This window comes from Mizuhopecten yessoensis, unplaced genomic scaffold (assembly GCF_002113885.1).
Source record: "Mizuhopecten yessoensis strain PY_sf001 unplaced genomic scaffold, ASM211388v2 scaffold3799, whole genome shotgun sequence".
NCBI classification, from domain to species: Eukaryota; Metazoa; Mollusca; class Bivalvia; order Pectinida; family Pectinidae; genus Mizuhopecten; species Mizuhopecten yessoensis.
In genome coordinates, this window is record NW_018405225.1 from 391,588 (window position 1) to 411,042 (window position 19,455).

At 39.9% G+C, this 19,455-nt stretch overlaps 1 protein-coding gene across 1 annotated transcript in view; it reads left to right on the top strand.

Annotated features, from left to right (window-relative positions):
* LOC110448025 (mucin-5AC-like) overlaps positions 1–19,455 on the top strand; it is a 62,097-nt gene that overhangs the window by 35,587 nt on the left and 7,055 nt on the right. The window contains exons 2-6 of the mRNA XM_021494056.1: positions 10,799–10,929; positions 11,593–11,700; positions 14,002–14,433; positions 14,899–14,952; positions 15,692–16,072. Of these exons, the coding sequence (XP_021349731.1) occupies positions 10,809–10,929; positions 11,593–11,700; positions 14,002–14,433; positions 14,899–14,952; positions 15,692–16,072 (1,096 nt within the window). The 5' untranslated portion in view covers positions 10,799–10,808. The remainder of the gene's footprint in view (positions 1–10,798; positions 10,930–11,592; positions 11,701–14,001; positions 14,434–14,898; positions 14,953–15,691; positions 16,073–19,455) is intronic.

Sequence of the window (19,455 nt, forward strand, 5' to 3'; positions counted from 1 at the left end):
GGTGATTGTAATCAAGGATGTTGACAGTGGTAATTGTAATCAAGGATGTTGGTAGAGGTAATTGTAATCAATGATGTTGACAGAGGTGATTGTAATCAAGGATGTTGACAGTGGCAATTGTAATCAAGGATGTTGACAGTGGTAATTGTAATCAAGGATGTTGACAGTGATGATTGTAATCAAGGATGTTGACAGAGGTGATTGTAATCAAGAATGTTGACAGAGGTGATTGTAATCAAGAATGTTGACAGAGGTGATTGTAATCAAGGATGTTGACAGTGGCAATTGTAATCAAGGATGTTGACAGTGGTAATTGTAATCAAGGATGTTGACAGTGATGATTGTAATCAAGGATGTTGACAGCAGTAATTATAACCAAGGAGGTTGACAGAGGTGATTGTAATCAGGAATGTTGACAGTGGTAATTGTAATCAAGGATGTTGGTAGAGGTGATTGTAATCAAGGAAGTTGACAGTGGTAATTGTAATCAAGGATGTTGACAGTGGTAATTGTAATCAAGAATGTTGACAGTGGTAACTGTAATCAAGGATGTTGACAGTGGTGATTGTAATCAAGGATGTTGACAGTGGTAACTGTAATCAAGGATGTTGACAGTTGTGATTGTAATCAAGGATGTTGACAGTGGTAACTGTAATCAAGGATGTTGACAGTTGTGATTGTAATCAAGGATGTTGACAGTGGTAATTAGAATCAAGGATGTTGACAGAGGTGATTGTAATCAACGATGTTGACAGAGGTGATTGTAATCAAGGATGTTGACAGAGGTAATTGTAATCAAGGATGTAGACAGTGGTAATTAGAATCAAGGATGTTGACAGAGGTGATTGTAATCAACGATGTTGACAGAGGTGATTGTAATCAAGGATGTTGACAGTGGTAATTGTAATCAAGGATGTTGACAGAGGTAATTGTAATCAAGGATGTTGACAGTGGTAATTAGAATCAAGGATGTTGACAGAGGTGATTGTAATCAAGGATGTTGATAGAGATTATTGTAACCAAGGATGTTGACATTGGCAATTGCATTTTAAGCCTTAAACTTCTTATACATGTATGACTTGCATTCTTTAGAATTCTTAATGTTCTTACAGACAGCGATGCATTCGCTACGATTTTAATTCAAATTCTTTGCTGCGTATTTATTTATTTATTTAAACGTAGTTAATGGAATAACGTTGTCTCCGTTTGGCTCACTCTCCGTCTGGCTCTCTCTCTCCGTCTGGCTCACTCTCTCTCCGTCTGGCTCACTCACTCTCCGTCTGGCTCACTCTCTCTCCGTCTGGCTCACTCTCTCTCCGTCTGGCTCACTCTCCGTCTCCGTCTGGCTCACTCTCCGTCTCCGTCTGGCTCTCCCTCCGTCTGGCTCACTCTCCGTCTCCGTCTGGCTCTCCCTCCATCTGGCTCACTCTCCGTCTCTGTCTTGCTCACTCTCACTGGCTCTCTCTCTCTCCGTCTGGCTCACTCTCTCTCCGTCTGGCTCACTCTCCGTCTGGCTCTCTCTCTCTCCGTCTGGCTCCCTCTCCGTCTGGCTCACTCTCTCTCCGTCTGGCTCACTCTCTCTCCGTCTGGCTCACTCTCTCTCCATCTGGCTCACTCTCCGTCTTGCTCACCCTCCCTCCGTCTGGCTCACTCTCCGTCTGACTCACTCTCCCTCCGTCTGGCTCACTTTCCCCCCGTCTGGCTAACTCTCCTTCCGTCTGGCTCACTCTCCGTCTCCGTCTGGCTCACTCTCCCCCCGTCTGGCTTACTCTCCCTCCGTCTGGCTCACTCTCCGTCTCCGTCTGGCTCACTCTCCGTCTCCGTCTGGCTCTCCCTCCGTCTGGCTCACTATCCGTCTCCGTCTGGTTCACGTCTGGCTCACTCTCCCTCCGTCTGGCTCACTCCTATGAACTTTATCCACTTGTGGTGTTATGAATCCAGCACGCATTAACAGGGTTACTGTGAGCATGTCAAGTTTAATCCCTGTTGTAATAAAATAGAGGATAGCATATATAATGAAAGAAAAACATACTTCACAAAGAAAATCCTACACGAATAGTTTGGTATACGTGAGATCGTGCGGAATAGAATAACAATCACTCACTCGAATTATTTCCACTGTAAAATAGGATTGACAATTTTATGGTTGCTGACTTTTACACTTTACACCATCAAACTACGCTTATGGTCCATGGTTGAATAGTTATAAATACATAAATAAAGCAACATTCTATAGCGAATAAGAATGTTTGTATTTCTTTTCCCACCCAAACACTATTGTCTGCGGAATAAAAATAGATACGACTTTGCCAAATAAACACCACCGTGTTCTCAATGGAACACAAGGAATTTAACCGAGACGTTTGCGTTTCTTTTCATACGATATAATGTATGTATTCAGTTCGTTCTTATTGATCGATGGACGTACTGGGATAGAGAATTTAAATATCTCTTTAACAAATGAGAACAATTCACAGGTCGTTCGTGGTCGTGTCAAACTAAGGGCGTGCCGTACACGAATAATACATAGGATTTTAACCGCTTCGATAGAGTTATTTTTGTTGATTTATTGTATTGGAAAATCTATTGAAACAATACGTAAGATACTAAAAGCATTCACTGAATTGACAAAGAAAAGCACAGCTGTGCTAAGGTGCGTTTTACGTCAACTGGGACTCGGCAGCATACTGTTGATGAAACTTAATTTATGCATTTTGTCAACCTCGATTAAATAAAACGCGCACGTGTACGTCATCAGAAATTCACCAATTAAAACCAATTAATATGATGCAATTTTTGATAAAAAAAATGATGAACACTTATTGTATTGAGCCTTGATCTTTGTGTATAGCTTGGTGAAACAAACGACGAGGGAGGAACCGACCGCGTATATTACATGGTACGCTAGTAGTTGGGCAGGGACCGTTAACAGCTCGGCCTCAATAGCTACCCTATCGAGAACATACGATTCTGTGAAAAGAAATATTTTTTCAAATCACAGAGAGATGCATTACTAGCTAAAATGATTCTAGATCCATGATCGTTGTGGGTTCTTAATTGTTCACAAAGTCATGACCTTACCACACTCACAGGGACATGAGAATGTGTTAGTGCTACATATGTATAATTGTACTTTAACTGAGGTGTTAAGAGTAATATTACATTGCTCTGAACACTCCAGTTCAGGTCCGAATATAGTTGTAATAAATTATCAGGTCATTGTAAGCAAAATCTGTCCTGCTTACTAATCAATGTGATGAACCACAAAACTTTACAGATACGATACATACTCATAGTATTGGGAAACAACACACATCACTGGGCGAGGACATTTAAACAGGCGATACCTGGTGTTGATTTCTGATCAGATATTTCGGCTATTTCTGGTGTCAACACACTGTAGGTCACGCTTTGTTCTGACAAGGTGATCATACCTTTGAAGACACGGTTATCGTTAGTTAGGTAGAGATATAGTGACCACGTGTTGACAGCTACAATTACAGTACACAAGTTTGTATTTGTACTTACCTGGTGCGTCTATCAAATAAAAATTAAGAAATAGAAATGTATAAATTTGTAATGTCGAATTTCGCATAATAAATATCTACTGTACAGAGTGATCTTAACAACATTCCATCCACCCAAAGTTTGAACACCGGGGTTGATGTTCTAACCATGTGCTAAAGTACTAACATAGAATCAACCCTGTATCTGTCTTCTCTTTATACATAAGACGACATTTACAGTTTTTTTCACCGAGCATCAATGATGGCTAAAAGAACTACTTTGTTTAAAACAATTTTCAAAATAATCACACTAACGTGTTTGGTGTGTTACCTTCTGGTAGTATATTATCTTGTATAATTAAATCAAACGGTTGATTTTACACGCACACTATTCAAACTTTGAAATCGGTATAAACTGGGGGAACATTAAACTGCCCAGTCACGCCACTCAATACTATTAAAAATACAGTTGTATAAACAATAGGTCATATAGGTTTTTTTCATATTTCATAATGTACTCTTATAGTACTCCCAGTATCTTAAAATCTAAAAATACGGTACATGAACCATACTGACAATTTTCATAGTAATGTTCGTTGTTGTTGTATCACATTCACTAACACAGCAATACTTTATCGATATTGAGCATGGTACATAAAGGTTTCAGCGTACTGAAGTCACGAGATGCTACGGAGACAGTTTAAACGCATTGGCATAATTGGACAGGTACGTTTGGATTATAATATATATCGTCAGCCGTCAACCCAGGGACATTAAGCCTCATATGAGTGTCCATCCCCGGTTAGACGGCCAAGATAACCCAGAACAGAAGGTGGCAGGAAAACCATAGTATTTTCTGTCTTTAGTTCGCTGTGCGTAGGCTGGAATTAACAGGCAGTATCGTATCTAATGTAGGGCTCACTGCACTGGGAAATGAGGACGTTTTCTTTGAAGTCCTCTTCCACGAAACACCGATTAAAACACAAAACATCAATGTCAATCCTCCTCCACCCCAACCCCTTACTCTACTCTGACTCCCCCTATTATAGTGGACATGTACACCTCTCGATAGATTTCAGAGTAATGTGATCTTCACAATGTCACGCTACACACTGTCCAGGGTATGGCATTGATATAAGATAACTCTTTAAAGCTGTAATGTCCTTGAATGTCCTTATCATCTGTGAACACTTCATGTGCTAGGTTATACGTTGTGAGGATGCAAAATCCTCAAAAATAACTATATATAGCATACTACGATTATGATGATAGAGACAACGGCCCTACTCCTGTATTTGGTGTGGGGTGTAACGTTTATCAATGGGGCGCTATTGTTGGCGATAATCTCCCGACGATCTCCCTGGTGTCAATGGTAGCAAGCCTACTCACTGCCCTCTCAGGTCAGGGTACCCGTGGCGAGGATCGTGTGCTCACCGTCCAGACTTTCTGTGTTAATTAGGGGGTTTATACTGTGTGTGTGTAACACCCCTACTTCAACTGGTCGCATGATAATGAATGGGAGCAGCGAAACATAAAAATTTTTTTTTTAGAACTCGGCCAGACTAGGTATGGTCACGCGTGTACAAAACATTCAAATGTTCATGATGAAAAAAATTGTGTACATTTTACAAATATATACATTTGTATATGCAAACTCAAACATACAACTTATCACATTTTTTTCATTGCTTATCTCTGTATTGCATGTGTAGGAGTCGTTGAATCATTTATAATGAGGATAATAAATGTAGACTTTACAGGTGCGCCAACACGCATCCCATTATAAGTCGCTATGCTGTCTACGTGTATATATTTACCAGAAGTAATATTATCAAACTGTTATTTTGTGTAATCAATATAAGCATGATTCTAATTGAGATATTCAAAAGTTTCACTTTTTTTTCTAAGAAATCTACAAACTATTATTAGTACATCCTCGATACTCCAGGGGTTACGCTCACTTTCGCTCTCTTCACTCCTGGAATATGTCATAGCAAAATTGAAGGCACTAAGACAGCTGTTTGATTGGTCTCAGGTAAAATAAACCCTGACCAATCGCTAGACTGATACCTGTCCATTGAAGATTACAAAGGGGCGACACCCGACTTCAAAGCCATTAAGTTTTACCGTTACGCGACCACGAGATTCTTTTGATGTACATCAAAGGATCGAACTAGTCTTTTTTTGTTGGCGCACACTGAGCCTTCAATTTTGCTATGACATTCTAGGGGTGTAGAGATCGAAAGTGAGCGTAACCCCTGGATATCGAGGATGTCATTAGTTGAGCAGTATTACAAATTCGAAACACCCTTTCATGTTGAGGTAGTTGGACATGTATAGGAACAATTGGCGTTTCCCCCTTGATGCTGTTACCGAATCATTAATAATGGAATAAGTCCCATACACTGTCATAACATAGACGGTATACGTGTTTCTGTTTCTCATAGGACGATGGACAGGTGCCCCATGGGAAACATGGGAAAGAATATTAAAATAGAAATAAAGACAGAAATATCATATCATAAGTGTAGATTTTGAATTTCCGTATTGGACCAGGACGACGGACTGGTGCCCCGTTTCAATACGAAAATTCAAAATCTGCTCTTAATTTACAGTTCGAGTTGGGAAGTTGACATGGTGTATGTATAATGGATTAGTTTTATACGTTGGTTTTAACTTAACATGTCGCGTCAGTTACCACAGTGCGAACTTCAGGACTATCACAAATTAAACGTTGCTGATATCCTAAATGGAATAGGACACCTTCATTTTGAAAGAGATTTCTGATAATGCATGGGTAATCTAGAGTGTGTTGTCAGAGTGTGGAGGGAGGAAAGTCGTTGTACAAATGTCACATAATCGGTACACCTTGTACTTCGAGTGGTGAGAGGGTATTCGTTTTTTAAACCTGACAAGGGTTTATATACAATCTCTTTACAATAGCGTAGTCTGCAGGACGTTGTTGGGCATCTCTACGTAAGGCAGCCGTGAACCACAGTATATTACTCCATTTGAGGGGTTAATTCGAAGATGCAGTGTAAGTCATGTCCTTGTTTAACACCATCTGCTACTATTGGTCAGCAATAACATATAAAGTTATAGGGAATCGACGTGTCTGGGCCCACGGCAAAAACGGTCGGCATGTTATGTTTCTCACCTAACACACTGCACTACGAATGTTTATTTTTCAGATTTTCAAAACCAATACCCCCATAACGTATTAGTACCCTCAACCTGACCACAACACGCCCTTGCTCAATTAGATGACCGTAACTGGCCATGGTTGCTTCTTGACCTACACCTACAGATTAATGTCCGTTAATGTTTACGAGGTGAAATATTGACTTCACGCTGAATTAGGTGTACCAATATTTATCTTCTATAGTTGGTCAATTATGTCCAGCTTTCTATAGGTACTCGATGGCCATACCCCAGATAGACATTTTGGCACGTGACTTGCAGACAGAATATTCTTTACCAACGTAATTCTTCACAAACACATCTTGAGCAGTTATATTATCTGAAACATTGTATAGTGTAGTATCATTTATTCACGTAAGCTACCGTACCGCAATATCATCGTTTGACAAAATTGTGGGCGGCAGCTCCTTGAGAAATATAAGTAAATAAAACGTTTCTCGCTCTGTGGTACTATTGCAGTAGAAGGCGTATATCTGTCAAAGAGGTGTGTCCCCGTCTATGTCATATGAAGCCACCAACATTGTTCATCGTCATTTTAAAGCTCGATCACAAAGTTTCCTGAAATTAACAAGCAGACGAGACTTGAAGTTGTGAACGTAATTCGATATTTTTTTTGTTTAGTTTTATATTAGAAAAGAGCTCCGTGGCCGCATCGGAAGGGCACTCATTTACGATCCTCATTTACCGGTAATGAAAGGCTTCGTGACCAGATCTCCTCGCGACCTATATAGAGGACGCCCAGGACTTCTTACACTGTTACAGTCGACGTATAAATAATCAACAACATGATCGTATGAAAATATGATCTTTGTTTGGAATGTTTCTCACGGTTAAGACTATATAGCGTCACTAGGGTACGTATCCTGTTACTAGGGCGAGGCTGAATTAACTGGGTGTAGGGTTATAAAGCATGTAACTTGTGGGCAAATCTCACGACATGATAATTGCCTGTTTTAGAATAGGCCAAAATGCACGGGTACGCTCCCATTGTGGAATTGTATTGGACAGTAAATAGATATTGCACGTTCCAAGAAATAATAGGAACAGTTTGATTATGTCCTGGCCATTTCTCCGTTCATCTGTCCTTTTGCCCAGTTTTTAAAATACACCCTTTATTTAGTCTAAGCATCATTATAATGTAACAGTCTGGGCTTATTTTCGGTTTTCTCTTACATTTCAAGTTTTATGTTTGAATTGTATGACGTTTAACGTCGTATTAGCAGTTTAGAACGTGTTTTCATGTGTTAAATGAAAGCATGCACGTGCGTATGTAAGTTGGAGACAGGGCATATTGGTGTATACTCATCCTTGCGTTAGTGCGGATCTGAATGCAGTACCAAGCCGAATGCACCCAGCATACATTGTAGTGTTCCACCCATTACATTATACTGACAACGGGTGAACCAGTTGTTGCTATTTCTGTAAATGCTGAACGTTTAGCAGGGAATAACAACTGCCATTTTGAAGAACTTTGGTTGTGGGGACAGAACCCATTGCCTTTCTTAACTGCGCGAACGTTCAACAATTAAACCAAATGCCTGTATTGTTATCACACATAATGTATAATAAACATTGTATTAGCATTACATTAACCAATTGGCGAACCAAACTGACGGGATAACTACTACTATAACTATACAAATGTTATGCAGCAAATGATCAGGTTGTTTCAGAGGTAATAATGTAACTAATAAATCCTGAGAATTGCTCACTAAACATGAAACTGAATACTAGTCGTACAATAGATACTGAATCGTAACTAAGTTTCCAGTTCATATGAGTTGTATAAACAAGTCTAAACGTTTCAGTGAGACTTTGCTGAGTTAAACTGTCATATCCTGACGTCATGTATGCTGGCTTATCTAATCGATTTGTAAGAGCGTGTGAACAATGCTATAGGTGTTTTTTTTACTATTGTACAATACACCAGCCGACTACACATTGTTACTAAATGTCGGTGATAATATTTCAATGAATATATGTTTAACAATATTGCGATTTGAATTCGAAACGTTATGTAATAATTTCAAAGGCATCATGTTATTATTGAATTTATGTTATAAAATAAGCTTGGTTGGTGTGATAACTTCCAATATTACATGTACATTAAAGCCTCGTCAAACCGCCACCTTCTGTCTTTTGTTTTGTATCACTGAAGCTTACAGAACAGGTGCTTACTTTGCGTTTAATCTACAGAAAACACTTATACACTTGATTTCAAGGATTGCAATATATTGTGATATTTAATGAATGAAATTAATTTTTTCAACATTCATGAGGTCATAACAACATTGGCTTTCTGGACATATTTACCAAGTATCGTATTGAAGAATCGCATTATAACGATTCTTGGTAAATATGTCCAGAAAGCAAATGTTGTTATGACCTCATGAATGTTGAAAAAATAATTTCATTTCCTATATTTTCATTTTTGAAATGCTTTGAATTTTCCGATGCAAGCATAAATAATAAAAAAATATTGTGTTTTTCTATTCATACGTGAGGGCAGCGCAGTGGAGGGAACAGCGTGTTTTCGCGGGAAAATGTAAAACTTTCGCTGGGGGTCCTAGCAACAGCATGACAATAAAACAAACAAAAAATAGTTCCGTTTTCAAAATTTAATTCTTATAATAGTTGCAAGTCGTATATTATTATCAAGTTTTTATATATCTTGTTTTAGCTTTAACATCAAACAAATAATGTTTAATGTTAATCATATTCGCATAACAAAACTACATCGAGGGCTGTTTCACGGCCGACGTCTACCAACTACGCCCTGTGCTACGCCATTGTAGTGTATCAATACGCAGTGATGAGGTCACCTACATGTATGTTATGCAGAAATTTATGTCATTTTCGTCAATGGGTCAAAACATACAGAATGTAAATATATTCACTTAAATATTGCAATATTACTTGACGTATGTATTCACCCTGTTACTTGTCCTTTATCATCGTGTAGTAAGCAGTACGCGGCTAGTGTTGTTCTATACGTGGATCAAAAAATTGTTTAGTAGATGACCTCGTGAAAACCATTCAGATCGCTATCGACAGAAAGCGATACCCAGACAAAATCACAAGTGGCAATCGTCTTTTCAGAGTTTTCAAAGCGGCATTTTTGTTGAGTGTGTACAGATTTAGTGTTTCTTCAAAACGGTTTCTTTTTATATCAAACACACAAAAGATTGGAACTGTCACTCAATACTGTATAAATAAAGCATTGTGGACATCATAGCATGCATACATTTGTTCAGTTCCTTCAGTAGGGCGTTTTTAAGCTATTACAGTTGTGTATTCATAAATTATGTAACTAGTTTTTGGTTTGTCAAAAGAAGAGGGAATATGTACTCTTTTTAATATGCTTAACGATTTCTATTGAAACGTGACATCAAAACAACCGATCCTTTTACCGCCATTCGTCTTTCTAATTTGGGAAGGACACGATGATACGTGTCAGTGGAGGTCTACCTGTTGCGTCTCATGTTTCTGACTCTTGTATTTAAACTATCCTGTTTACTACCAAGTCTATTGCTATACGGGTGTGGGTGTGGTCTCACTAAAACCACCCGACACCTCCGGTACAACCAGAATCTATATCTCAGCACATCTATTGCGTACAAACTACATAGATTACCATAGGTCGTAACATCACTTTTCAGCACATTACAAATTAGCCATTTCTATTGATAGATTGTAAATGTTGTTTGGTTTCTGTTGTCCTATTGACAATTCAAAACTCGATAAAAAAACATTTTTATCCAAAACATGTAGTAGAAGATTTAAATTTTGAGAGAAGTCTAAATCTTTAATTAAGACAACATTTTGCGTCTGAATTAATGTACTTTTGTCCTTTGCTTTAGAGTTATACCTGGGCGAAACCTATTCGGCGTAATGTACAAATCATTTGTTATATAAGTACATGTATTGTCATGATATGTACACAATGCATATCTTTTAACAAAGTATGCCATATGGGAATTTTATTGAAAATAACAATAAAAATAGAAACTGGTTGAAATACATTTATTTGTTTCGTCATTAGCTAGAGAATCGTGTGTGCATTTGATATTAGGTATTTTGTCTCCTTGCAGGGTCGACACCATGGCGAGGAACTGGCCAGTTCTGGCAAGGCTACTTCTATTATTGTTCCTCATTGTCAATCTAAACACGTCTGTCGTATTCACAAGTACCTCTACTACTGAAACTCCTACTACAACCACAGGCGAGTTATCTCATTTGTTTTCTACCGTAACGTCCAGTTCTGTGATTAGTTTGAAATATTAATGTGTTTCCACAACTATCCGGTTGGCTGTTCTGGTATAGGTTCCTCCTAGCCAGTAGTGTATTTACATGGAACTGTGATACAAATCGTCACTCCTTTTAAAGCAACTATGAGATATGTATGAGAAGATGAAACAGTGAATTTGTATCAGCAGTAACGTATCACGGCGATGAAAAACTGACAATATATAAAAAGCAGTAAATAATCATATTCCCTTACAATAAATGTATCTACATTGTAAATAACCTATGAAACGGTTATGACTGTTGTTAAATTTGGTGAAACGAAACTCAAAATTCAGTTTCAGTACCATTTACAAAAGCGAAATAAGTTCAATTTAGTTGGACAAATATGTTCTGCCGCGATATTCTACCGGTGTCATTGTCTTACTTGATTCATTAGGCCTGTTGTCTACTCGATGACGAGAGTAACGCAAATTACATACAAGAACATATATTTCAGCAGTCTTGTATCAAAAGCGGTTACATTTCATTCCAGAATAAAGATTTACCTTCAAATAATATAAAGTTGAAAACTTTGAAATAATACAGAAATACGAACCGACTGACATGAAGTTAAAAGATTATGCCTTATTTTTTTCAGAAACTACAGACGCTGCATCCACAGCTTCAACCGCAGACAATGCAACCACAGCTTCAACCACAGCGTCAACCACAGATGCTGCAACCACAGCCTCAACCACAGATGCTGTAACCACAGCTTCAACACCTGACGCTTCAACCACCGCTTTAAGCACAGATGCTGCAACGACAGCTTCAATAACAGACGCTTCAACCACATCTTTAAGCACAGATGCTGCAACCACCGCTTCAACCACAGCCGCTGCAACAACTGTTTCAACCACAGACGCTTCAACCAAAGCTTCAACCACAGAGTCAACCACAGATGCGGCAACCACAGCGTCAACGACAGAGGGTGCAACCACAGCGTCGACCACAGATGCTGCACCCACAGCTTCAACCACTGACGCTTCAACCACCGCTTTAAGCACAGATGCTGCAACCAGAGCGCCAACCACAGATGCTGCGACCACAGCTTCAACACCTGACGCTTCAACCACATCTTTAAGCACAGATGCTGCAACTACAGCCTCAACAACTGACGCTTCAAGCACAGCTTTAAGCACAGAGGCTGCAACCACAGCTGCACCAACTGACGCTGCAACAACAGCTTCAACCACAGCGGCAAAAACAGATGCTGCAACCACCGCTTCAACCACAGCCTCAACAACTGACGCTTCAGCCACAGCTTTAAGCACACATGCTGCAACCACAGATGCTGCGACCACAGCTTCAACACCTGACGCTTCAACCACCGCTTTAAGCACAGATGCTGCAACGACAGCTTCAATAACAGACGCTTCAACCGCAGCGTCAACCACAGAGGCTGCCACCACAGCTTCAACCCCAGCGTCAACCACAGAGGCTGCAACCACAGCGTCCACCACAGATGCTGCACCCACAGCTTCAACAACTAACGCTGCAACCACAGAGTCAACCACAGATGCTGCCACCACAGCCTCAACCACACATGCTGCAACCACAGCCTCAAACACAGACGCTGCAACAACAGCCTCAACCACACATGCTGCAACCACATCATCAACCACAGACGCTCCACCCACAGCCTCACCCACAGACGCTGCAACAACAGCTTCAACCACATACGCTGCAACTACAGCCTCAACAACTGACGCTTCAGCCACAGCTTTAAGCACATATGCTGCAACCACAGATTCAGCCACAGACGCTTCAACCGCAGCGTCAACCACAGCTTCAAGCACAGATGCTGCAACCAGAGCGCCAACCACAGATGCTGTAACCACAGCTTCAACCAAAGAGTCAACCACAGATGCCGCGACCACAGCTTCAACAACCGACGCTGCAACCACATCATCAACCACAGACGCTGTACCCACAGAGTCAACCACAGATGCGGCAACCACAGCGTCAACCACGGATGCTGCAACCACAGACTCAACCACAGATGCTACAACCACAGCTTCACCAACTGCCGCTGCAACCACAGCTTCACCAACTGCCGCTGCAACCACAGCTTCGACAACTGACGCTTCAACCACATCTTTAAGCACAGATGCTGCAACGACAGCTTCAATAACAGACGCTTCAACCGCAGCGTCAACCACAGCCCCTGCAACCACAGCTTAAAGCACAGATGCTGCAACGACAGCTTCAATAACAGACGCTTCAACCGCAGCGTCAACCACAGACGCTTCAACCGCAGCGTCAACCACAGCCCCTGCAACCACAGCTTCATCCACAGCGTCAACCGCAGATGCTGCAACCACCGCTTCAACAACTGACGCATCAACCACAGCGTCAACAACTAACGCTGCAACCACAGCCTCACCCACAGATGCTGCAACCCCAGATGCTGCAACCAGAGCGTCAACCACAGAAGCTGCAACCACAGCTACAACAACTGACGCTGCAACGACAGCTTCAACCACATACGCTGCAACCATAGCTTCAACCACAGACGCTTCAACCCCAGCGTCAACCCCAGATGCTGCACCCACAGCTTCAACCACGGACGCTGCAACCACAGAGTCAACCACAGACGCTTCAACCCCAGCGTCAACCCCAGATGCTGCAACCACAGCCTCAACCGCAGACGCTTCAACCACAGCCGCTGCAACAACTGTTTCAACCACAGACGCTGCACCCACAGTTTCAACCACAGACGCAGCAACCACAGCGTCAGCCACAGATGCTGCAACCCCAGCCTCAACCACAGCTGCTGCAACCACAGCCTCAAACACAGACGCTGCAACTACAGCTTCAACCACAGATGCTACAACCACAGCTTCACCCACAGATGCTCCAACCACAGCGTCAACCCCAGACGCTGAAACCACAGCTTCAACCGCAGACAATGCAACCACAGCTTCGACAACTGACGCTTCAGCCACAGCTTTAAGCACAGATGCTGCAACTACAGCCTCAACAACTGACGCTGCAACAACAGCTTCAACCACAGCGTCAACCACAGATGCTGCAACCACAGCTTCAACAACTGACGCTTCAACCACAGCTTTAAGCACAGATGCTGCAACCACAGATTCAACCACAGACGCTTCAACCACAGCGTCAACCACAGATGCTGCAACCACAGCTTCAACAACTGACGCTTCAACCACAGATTTAAGCACAGATGCTGCAACCACAGATTCAACCGCAGACGCTTCAACCACAGCGTCAACCACAGATGCTGCAACCACAGCTTCAACCACAGACGCTGCAACCACAGCCTCAACCACAGACGCTGCAACCACAGCTTCAACCACAGATGCTGTAACCACAGTTTCAACAACTGACGCTGCAACCACAGCTTCAACCACAGACGCTGCAACCACAGCGTCAACCACAGACGCTGCAACTACTTCAACAAGTACACAATCAGGTAAGTGATAGCAATTGTCATTGGATCGAAATATTAATACATTTTCATCACCAGGGCTTGAAATTGATGACCACATAACAGTCCGATATAGTTTGTCTTACCCTACCCTAACTGATTGATGCTGGCAGTTTTCAGTTCATACAACACAAGGTCGTATATTTTCAAACGGTTTTATATGTATAGGATGTTGTATTACCAACATGGTTTTTATTTTATACGTTGAAAATAAATATTTGAAACATTTTATATGGATTAAAAATGAAAGACTTTCAAAACACACAGATTTTGTTCACATACATTTTACAGAAATTGCAAAAGTCACCCTCTAGTATAATTATTAAAAACGTATTGTACAAAACGTCTTGATGGATATACTTTTATTTCTTTGTATTTTTTGTGTTACATTTTAAAATGCATTTACACGTGTTACAATTGTTGAACTTATTCTGTTACTTACATTATCAGCTACAACGTCCGAAGCGTTAACTACCACTGACCCAACCACAACCACTGTACTAGGTAAGTGATGCTTTATTGCTTAATTGACACACAATGTTGATGCCCCATTGTATACATCATAAAGAATAACTCCTCCGCCGAAATTTAGTCATACGCTAGGGTTTGATATGTTAATGGGTTACTGGCTTTATGTGAGATTGGCCTAAATGTTCCTGTTTGACACATTTTACACGAAAAAACACTTTTAAAATAAAATTGTCTGTTTTAGCTAAATAATGTGAATTAGCTACTGAAAGAAATGTTCATCGATATATTTTCCAGATTTTTATATTTTCACAAATATTTCAGAATACCGAAGACATGAATGTCCATGTTTATTTATTTAATTACCATTGAGGAGTCTTAAATAGAGGGAAAAACCATATGTTAAAGTTATTGATATTTTATTGCTTTGTTACATTGTATTAATAGTGTTTTTTTGAAAAGATTATCAGTTGATGCCAAAACATAACCTTTGTATAACAATATCATAATGTAAACGTAAATATGTCAACCAGAAAACAAGGTGTTTGATAAAAATGCTGATAATCGTTTTGTTCACTCATACTTTACAGAAATAATAAACATAAGATTCAAGTATCGTTCTCCATAATTAACAGATTCATGTTAAAAAACTCAAAAACAAATGAATGTTAGATTTCGACAGTAATAAACGATTTTGTCGCAACTAAAAGACATTTATAAACAGAAAGATAATTTATCCTAATTCGATTCTTACCTTTATCAACAACAACTGTAGATACTACAAGTACAACTGCAGCACCAGCCACAACTACGGAAGCACCAACCACAACCACTGAAGCACCAACCACAACCACTGAAGCACCGACCACAACCACTGAAGCACCGACCACAACTACTGAAGCGCCTACCACAACCACTGGAGCACCGACCACAACAACTGAAGCACCAACCACAACTACGGAAGCATCAACCACAACTACTGAAGCGCCTACCACAACCACTGAAGCACCGACCACAACTACTGAAGAGCCTACCACAACAACTAACGCACCAACCACAACCACTGACGCACTAACCACAACCACTGAAGCATCAACCACAACCACTGATGCTCCAACCACTTCCACTGAAGCAACAACCACGACTTCTGAAGCAGGTAACGTCTTGAAAATGATGTTTTTCTAAATATTGTTATGAAATGGTGATTAAGTAATGTTGTCTTGATAGCCATTAATGTCTTTGTGTGCGATTTTAGCCACCTATTGTTAGTATTCAGCCACTTTGTTTGGCGTTCTTCATCGATCTTTTACATTTATAAAAGGAATGTTCCGTGTTTGACATTTTTACCCATTATCTGATGTCACAAGGTCGTTAGTTCGTTCAACTGGAATAATTGTCCTTTTGGGTGGCTTACAAATTTTATGTCCATTTCAAACGCAAACAAAAAAACAATTATCATTTATTAGAGCCAAAACAATGTAACCCCTTCTGCTATAATTGGTATTTTTACTTATCTTTCGAAACCCTTGGATACTAATTATCCTTATTCATTATTTTGCAACTTAATTAAACTAACGAAGCCCTAATGGTGGAAAGCTATATGGTGCTGGAAATACTCACTTTGTTTAACAATTGCAACAAATAACTGAATACTTGTATACTTGCTAATTACTATTTGTTGATAATATTTCAAGAAATGACCTCTTAATACTACAACATAACCTTCGTATGGTAATGGTCTTGTCAAAAATGCATATCATTCTATGACAGTCAATATTTTAAAATACCATTTGCAATAAATCTGCGAGAATTGCCCGATGCAATTACAGAACTAATAAACATCAGATTCTAGTATCGTTTTCAAAGACTGAACAGATTCATTTAAAAAAAATAATAAAAAAAAATAATGTTAGATTTCGAAAGTAATAAACGATTTTGCATTTTGTCGCAACTAAAAGACATTTATAAATAGAAAGATAATTCATTCTAATTCGATTCTTACCTTTATCAACAACAACTGTAGATACTACAAGTACAACTGTGCCATCGACTACAACTGCTGAACCGACCACAACCACTGAAGCATCAACCACAACCACTGAAGCACCGACCACAACAACTGAAGCGCCTACCACAACTACAGAAGCACCAACCACAACTACCGAAGCACCAACCACCACTACAGAAGCACCAACCACAACCACTGAAGCTCCAACCACAACCACGGAGGCTCCAACCACAACCACTGAAGTGCCTACCACAACCACTGAAGCTCCAACCACAACCACTGAAGCGCCAACCACAACTACTGAAGCACCAACCACAACCACTGAAGTGCCTACCACAACCACTGAAGCACCAACCACAACCACTGAAGCACCAACCACAACTACTGAAGCGCCTACCACTACCACTGAAGCAACAACCACGACTTCTGAAGCAGGTAACGTCTTCAAACTGATATGTTTTTCGAAGTATTGTTATGAAATGTTGATTAAGTAATGTTGTCTTGATAGCCATTAATTCTTTTGTGTGCGATTTTAGCCACCTATTGTTAGTATTCAGCCACTTTGTTTGGCGTTCTTCATCGATCTTCTACATTTATAAAAGGAATTTTCCAAGTTTCACATTTTTACCCATTATCTGATGTCACAAGGTCTTTCGTTCGTTCAACTGTAATAATTGTCCTTTTGGGTGGCTCACAAATTTTACGTCCATTTCTTGTGGCACTCTATACGTAAAACGCAAAAAAAACCACCGGTTATCATTTGTTCAAGCGAAAACAATGTCACCCCATCTGCTATAATTGGTATTTTTACTTATCTTTCGAAACCCTTAGATACTAATTATCCTTATTCATTATTTTGCAATTTAATCAAACTGATGAGCTCTTGATGGTGAAAAGCTATATGGTGCTGGAAATACTCACTTTGTTTAACGAATGCAACAAATAACTGAATGCTTGTTTATTTGCTTATTACTTATTGTTGATAATATTTCAAGAAATGTCCTCTTAAGACTACAACATAACCTCCGTATGGTAATGGTCTTGTCAAAAAATCATATCATTCTATGTCAGTCAATATTTTAAAATACGATTTGTAATAAATCTACGAGAATTGCCCAATGCAATCACAGAAATAATAAAAACCAGATTCTGGTATCGTTCTCCATGACTGTACAGATTCATTTTAAAAAAAAACAATAAAAATATCAATATTAGATTTCGACAGTAATAAACAATTTTGTCGCAACTAAAAGACGTTTATAAAAAGAAAGATAATTTATCCTAATTCGATTCTTACCTTTATCGACAACAACTGTAGATACTACAAGTACTACTGTGCCATCGACTACAACTGCAGCACCGACCACAACTACGGAAGCCCCAACCACAACCACGGAAGTGCTAACCACAACCACTGAAGCACCAACCACACCCACTGAAACACCAACCACAACCACTGAAGCGCTAACCACAACCACTGAAGCACCAACAACAACTACTGAAGCGCCTACCACAACCACTAACGCACCAACCACAACCACTGAAACACCAACCACAACCACTGAAGCTCCAACCACAACCACTGAAGCTCCAACCACAACCACTGAAGTGCTTACCACAACCACTGAAGCTCCAACCACAACCACTGAAGCTCTAACCACAACCACTGAAGCACCAACCACAACTACTGAAGCTCCAACCACAACCACTGAAGCACCAACCACAACTACTGAAGCGCCTACCACAACCACTAACGCACCAACCACAACCACTGATGCTCCAACCACTACCACTGAAGCAACAACCACGACTTCTGAAGCAGGTAACGTCTTGAAAATGATGTTTTTCTAAATATTGTTATGAAATGGTGATTAAGTAATGTTGTCTTGATAGCCATTAATGTCTTTGTGTGCGATTTTAGCCACCTATTGTTAGTATTCAGCCACTTTGTTTGGCGTTCTTCATCGATCTTTTACATTTATAAAAGGAATGTTCCGTGTTTGACATTTTTACCCATTATCTGATGTCACAAGGTCGTTAGTTCGTTCAACTGGAATAACTGTCCTTTTGGGTGGCTCACAAATTTTATGTCCATTTCAAACGCAAACAAAAAAACAATTATCATTTATTAGAGCCAAAACAATGTAACCCCTTCTGCTATAATTGGTATTTTTACTTATCTTTCGAAACCCTTGGATACTAATTATCCTTATTCATTATTTTGCAACTTAATTAAACTAACGAAGCCCTAATGGTGGAAAGCTATATGGTGCTGGAAATACTCACTTTGTTTAACAATTGCAACAAATAACTGAATATTTGTATACTTGCTAATTACTTTTTGTTGATAATATTTCAAGAAATGACCTCTTAATACTACAACATAACCTTCGTATGGTAATGGTCTTGTCAAAAATGCATATCATTCTATGACAGTCATTATTTTAAAATACCATTTGCAATAAATCTGCGAGAATTGCCCGATGCAATTACAGAACTAATAAACATCAGATTCTAGTATCGTTTTCAAA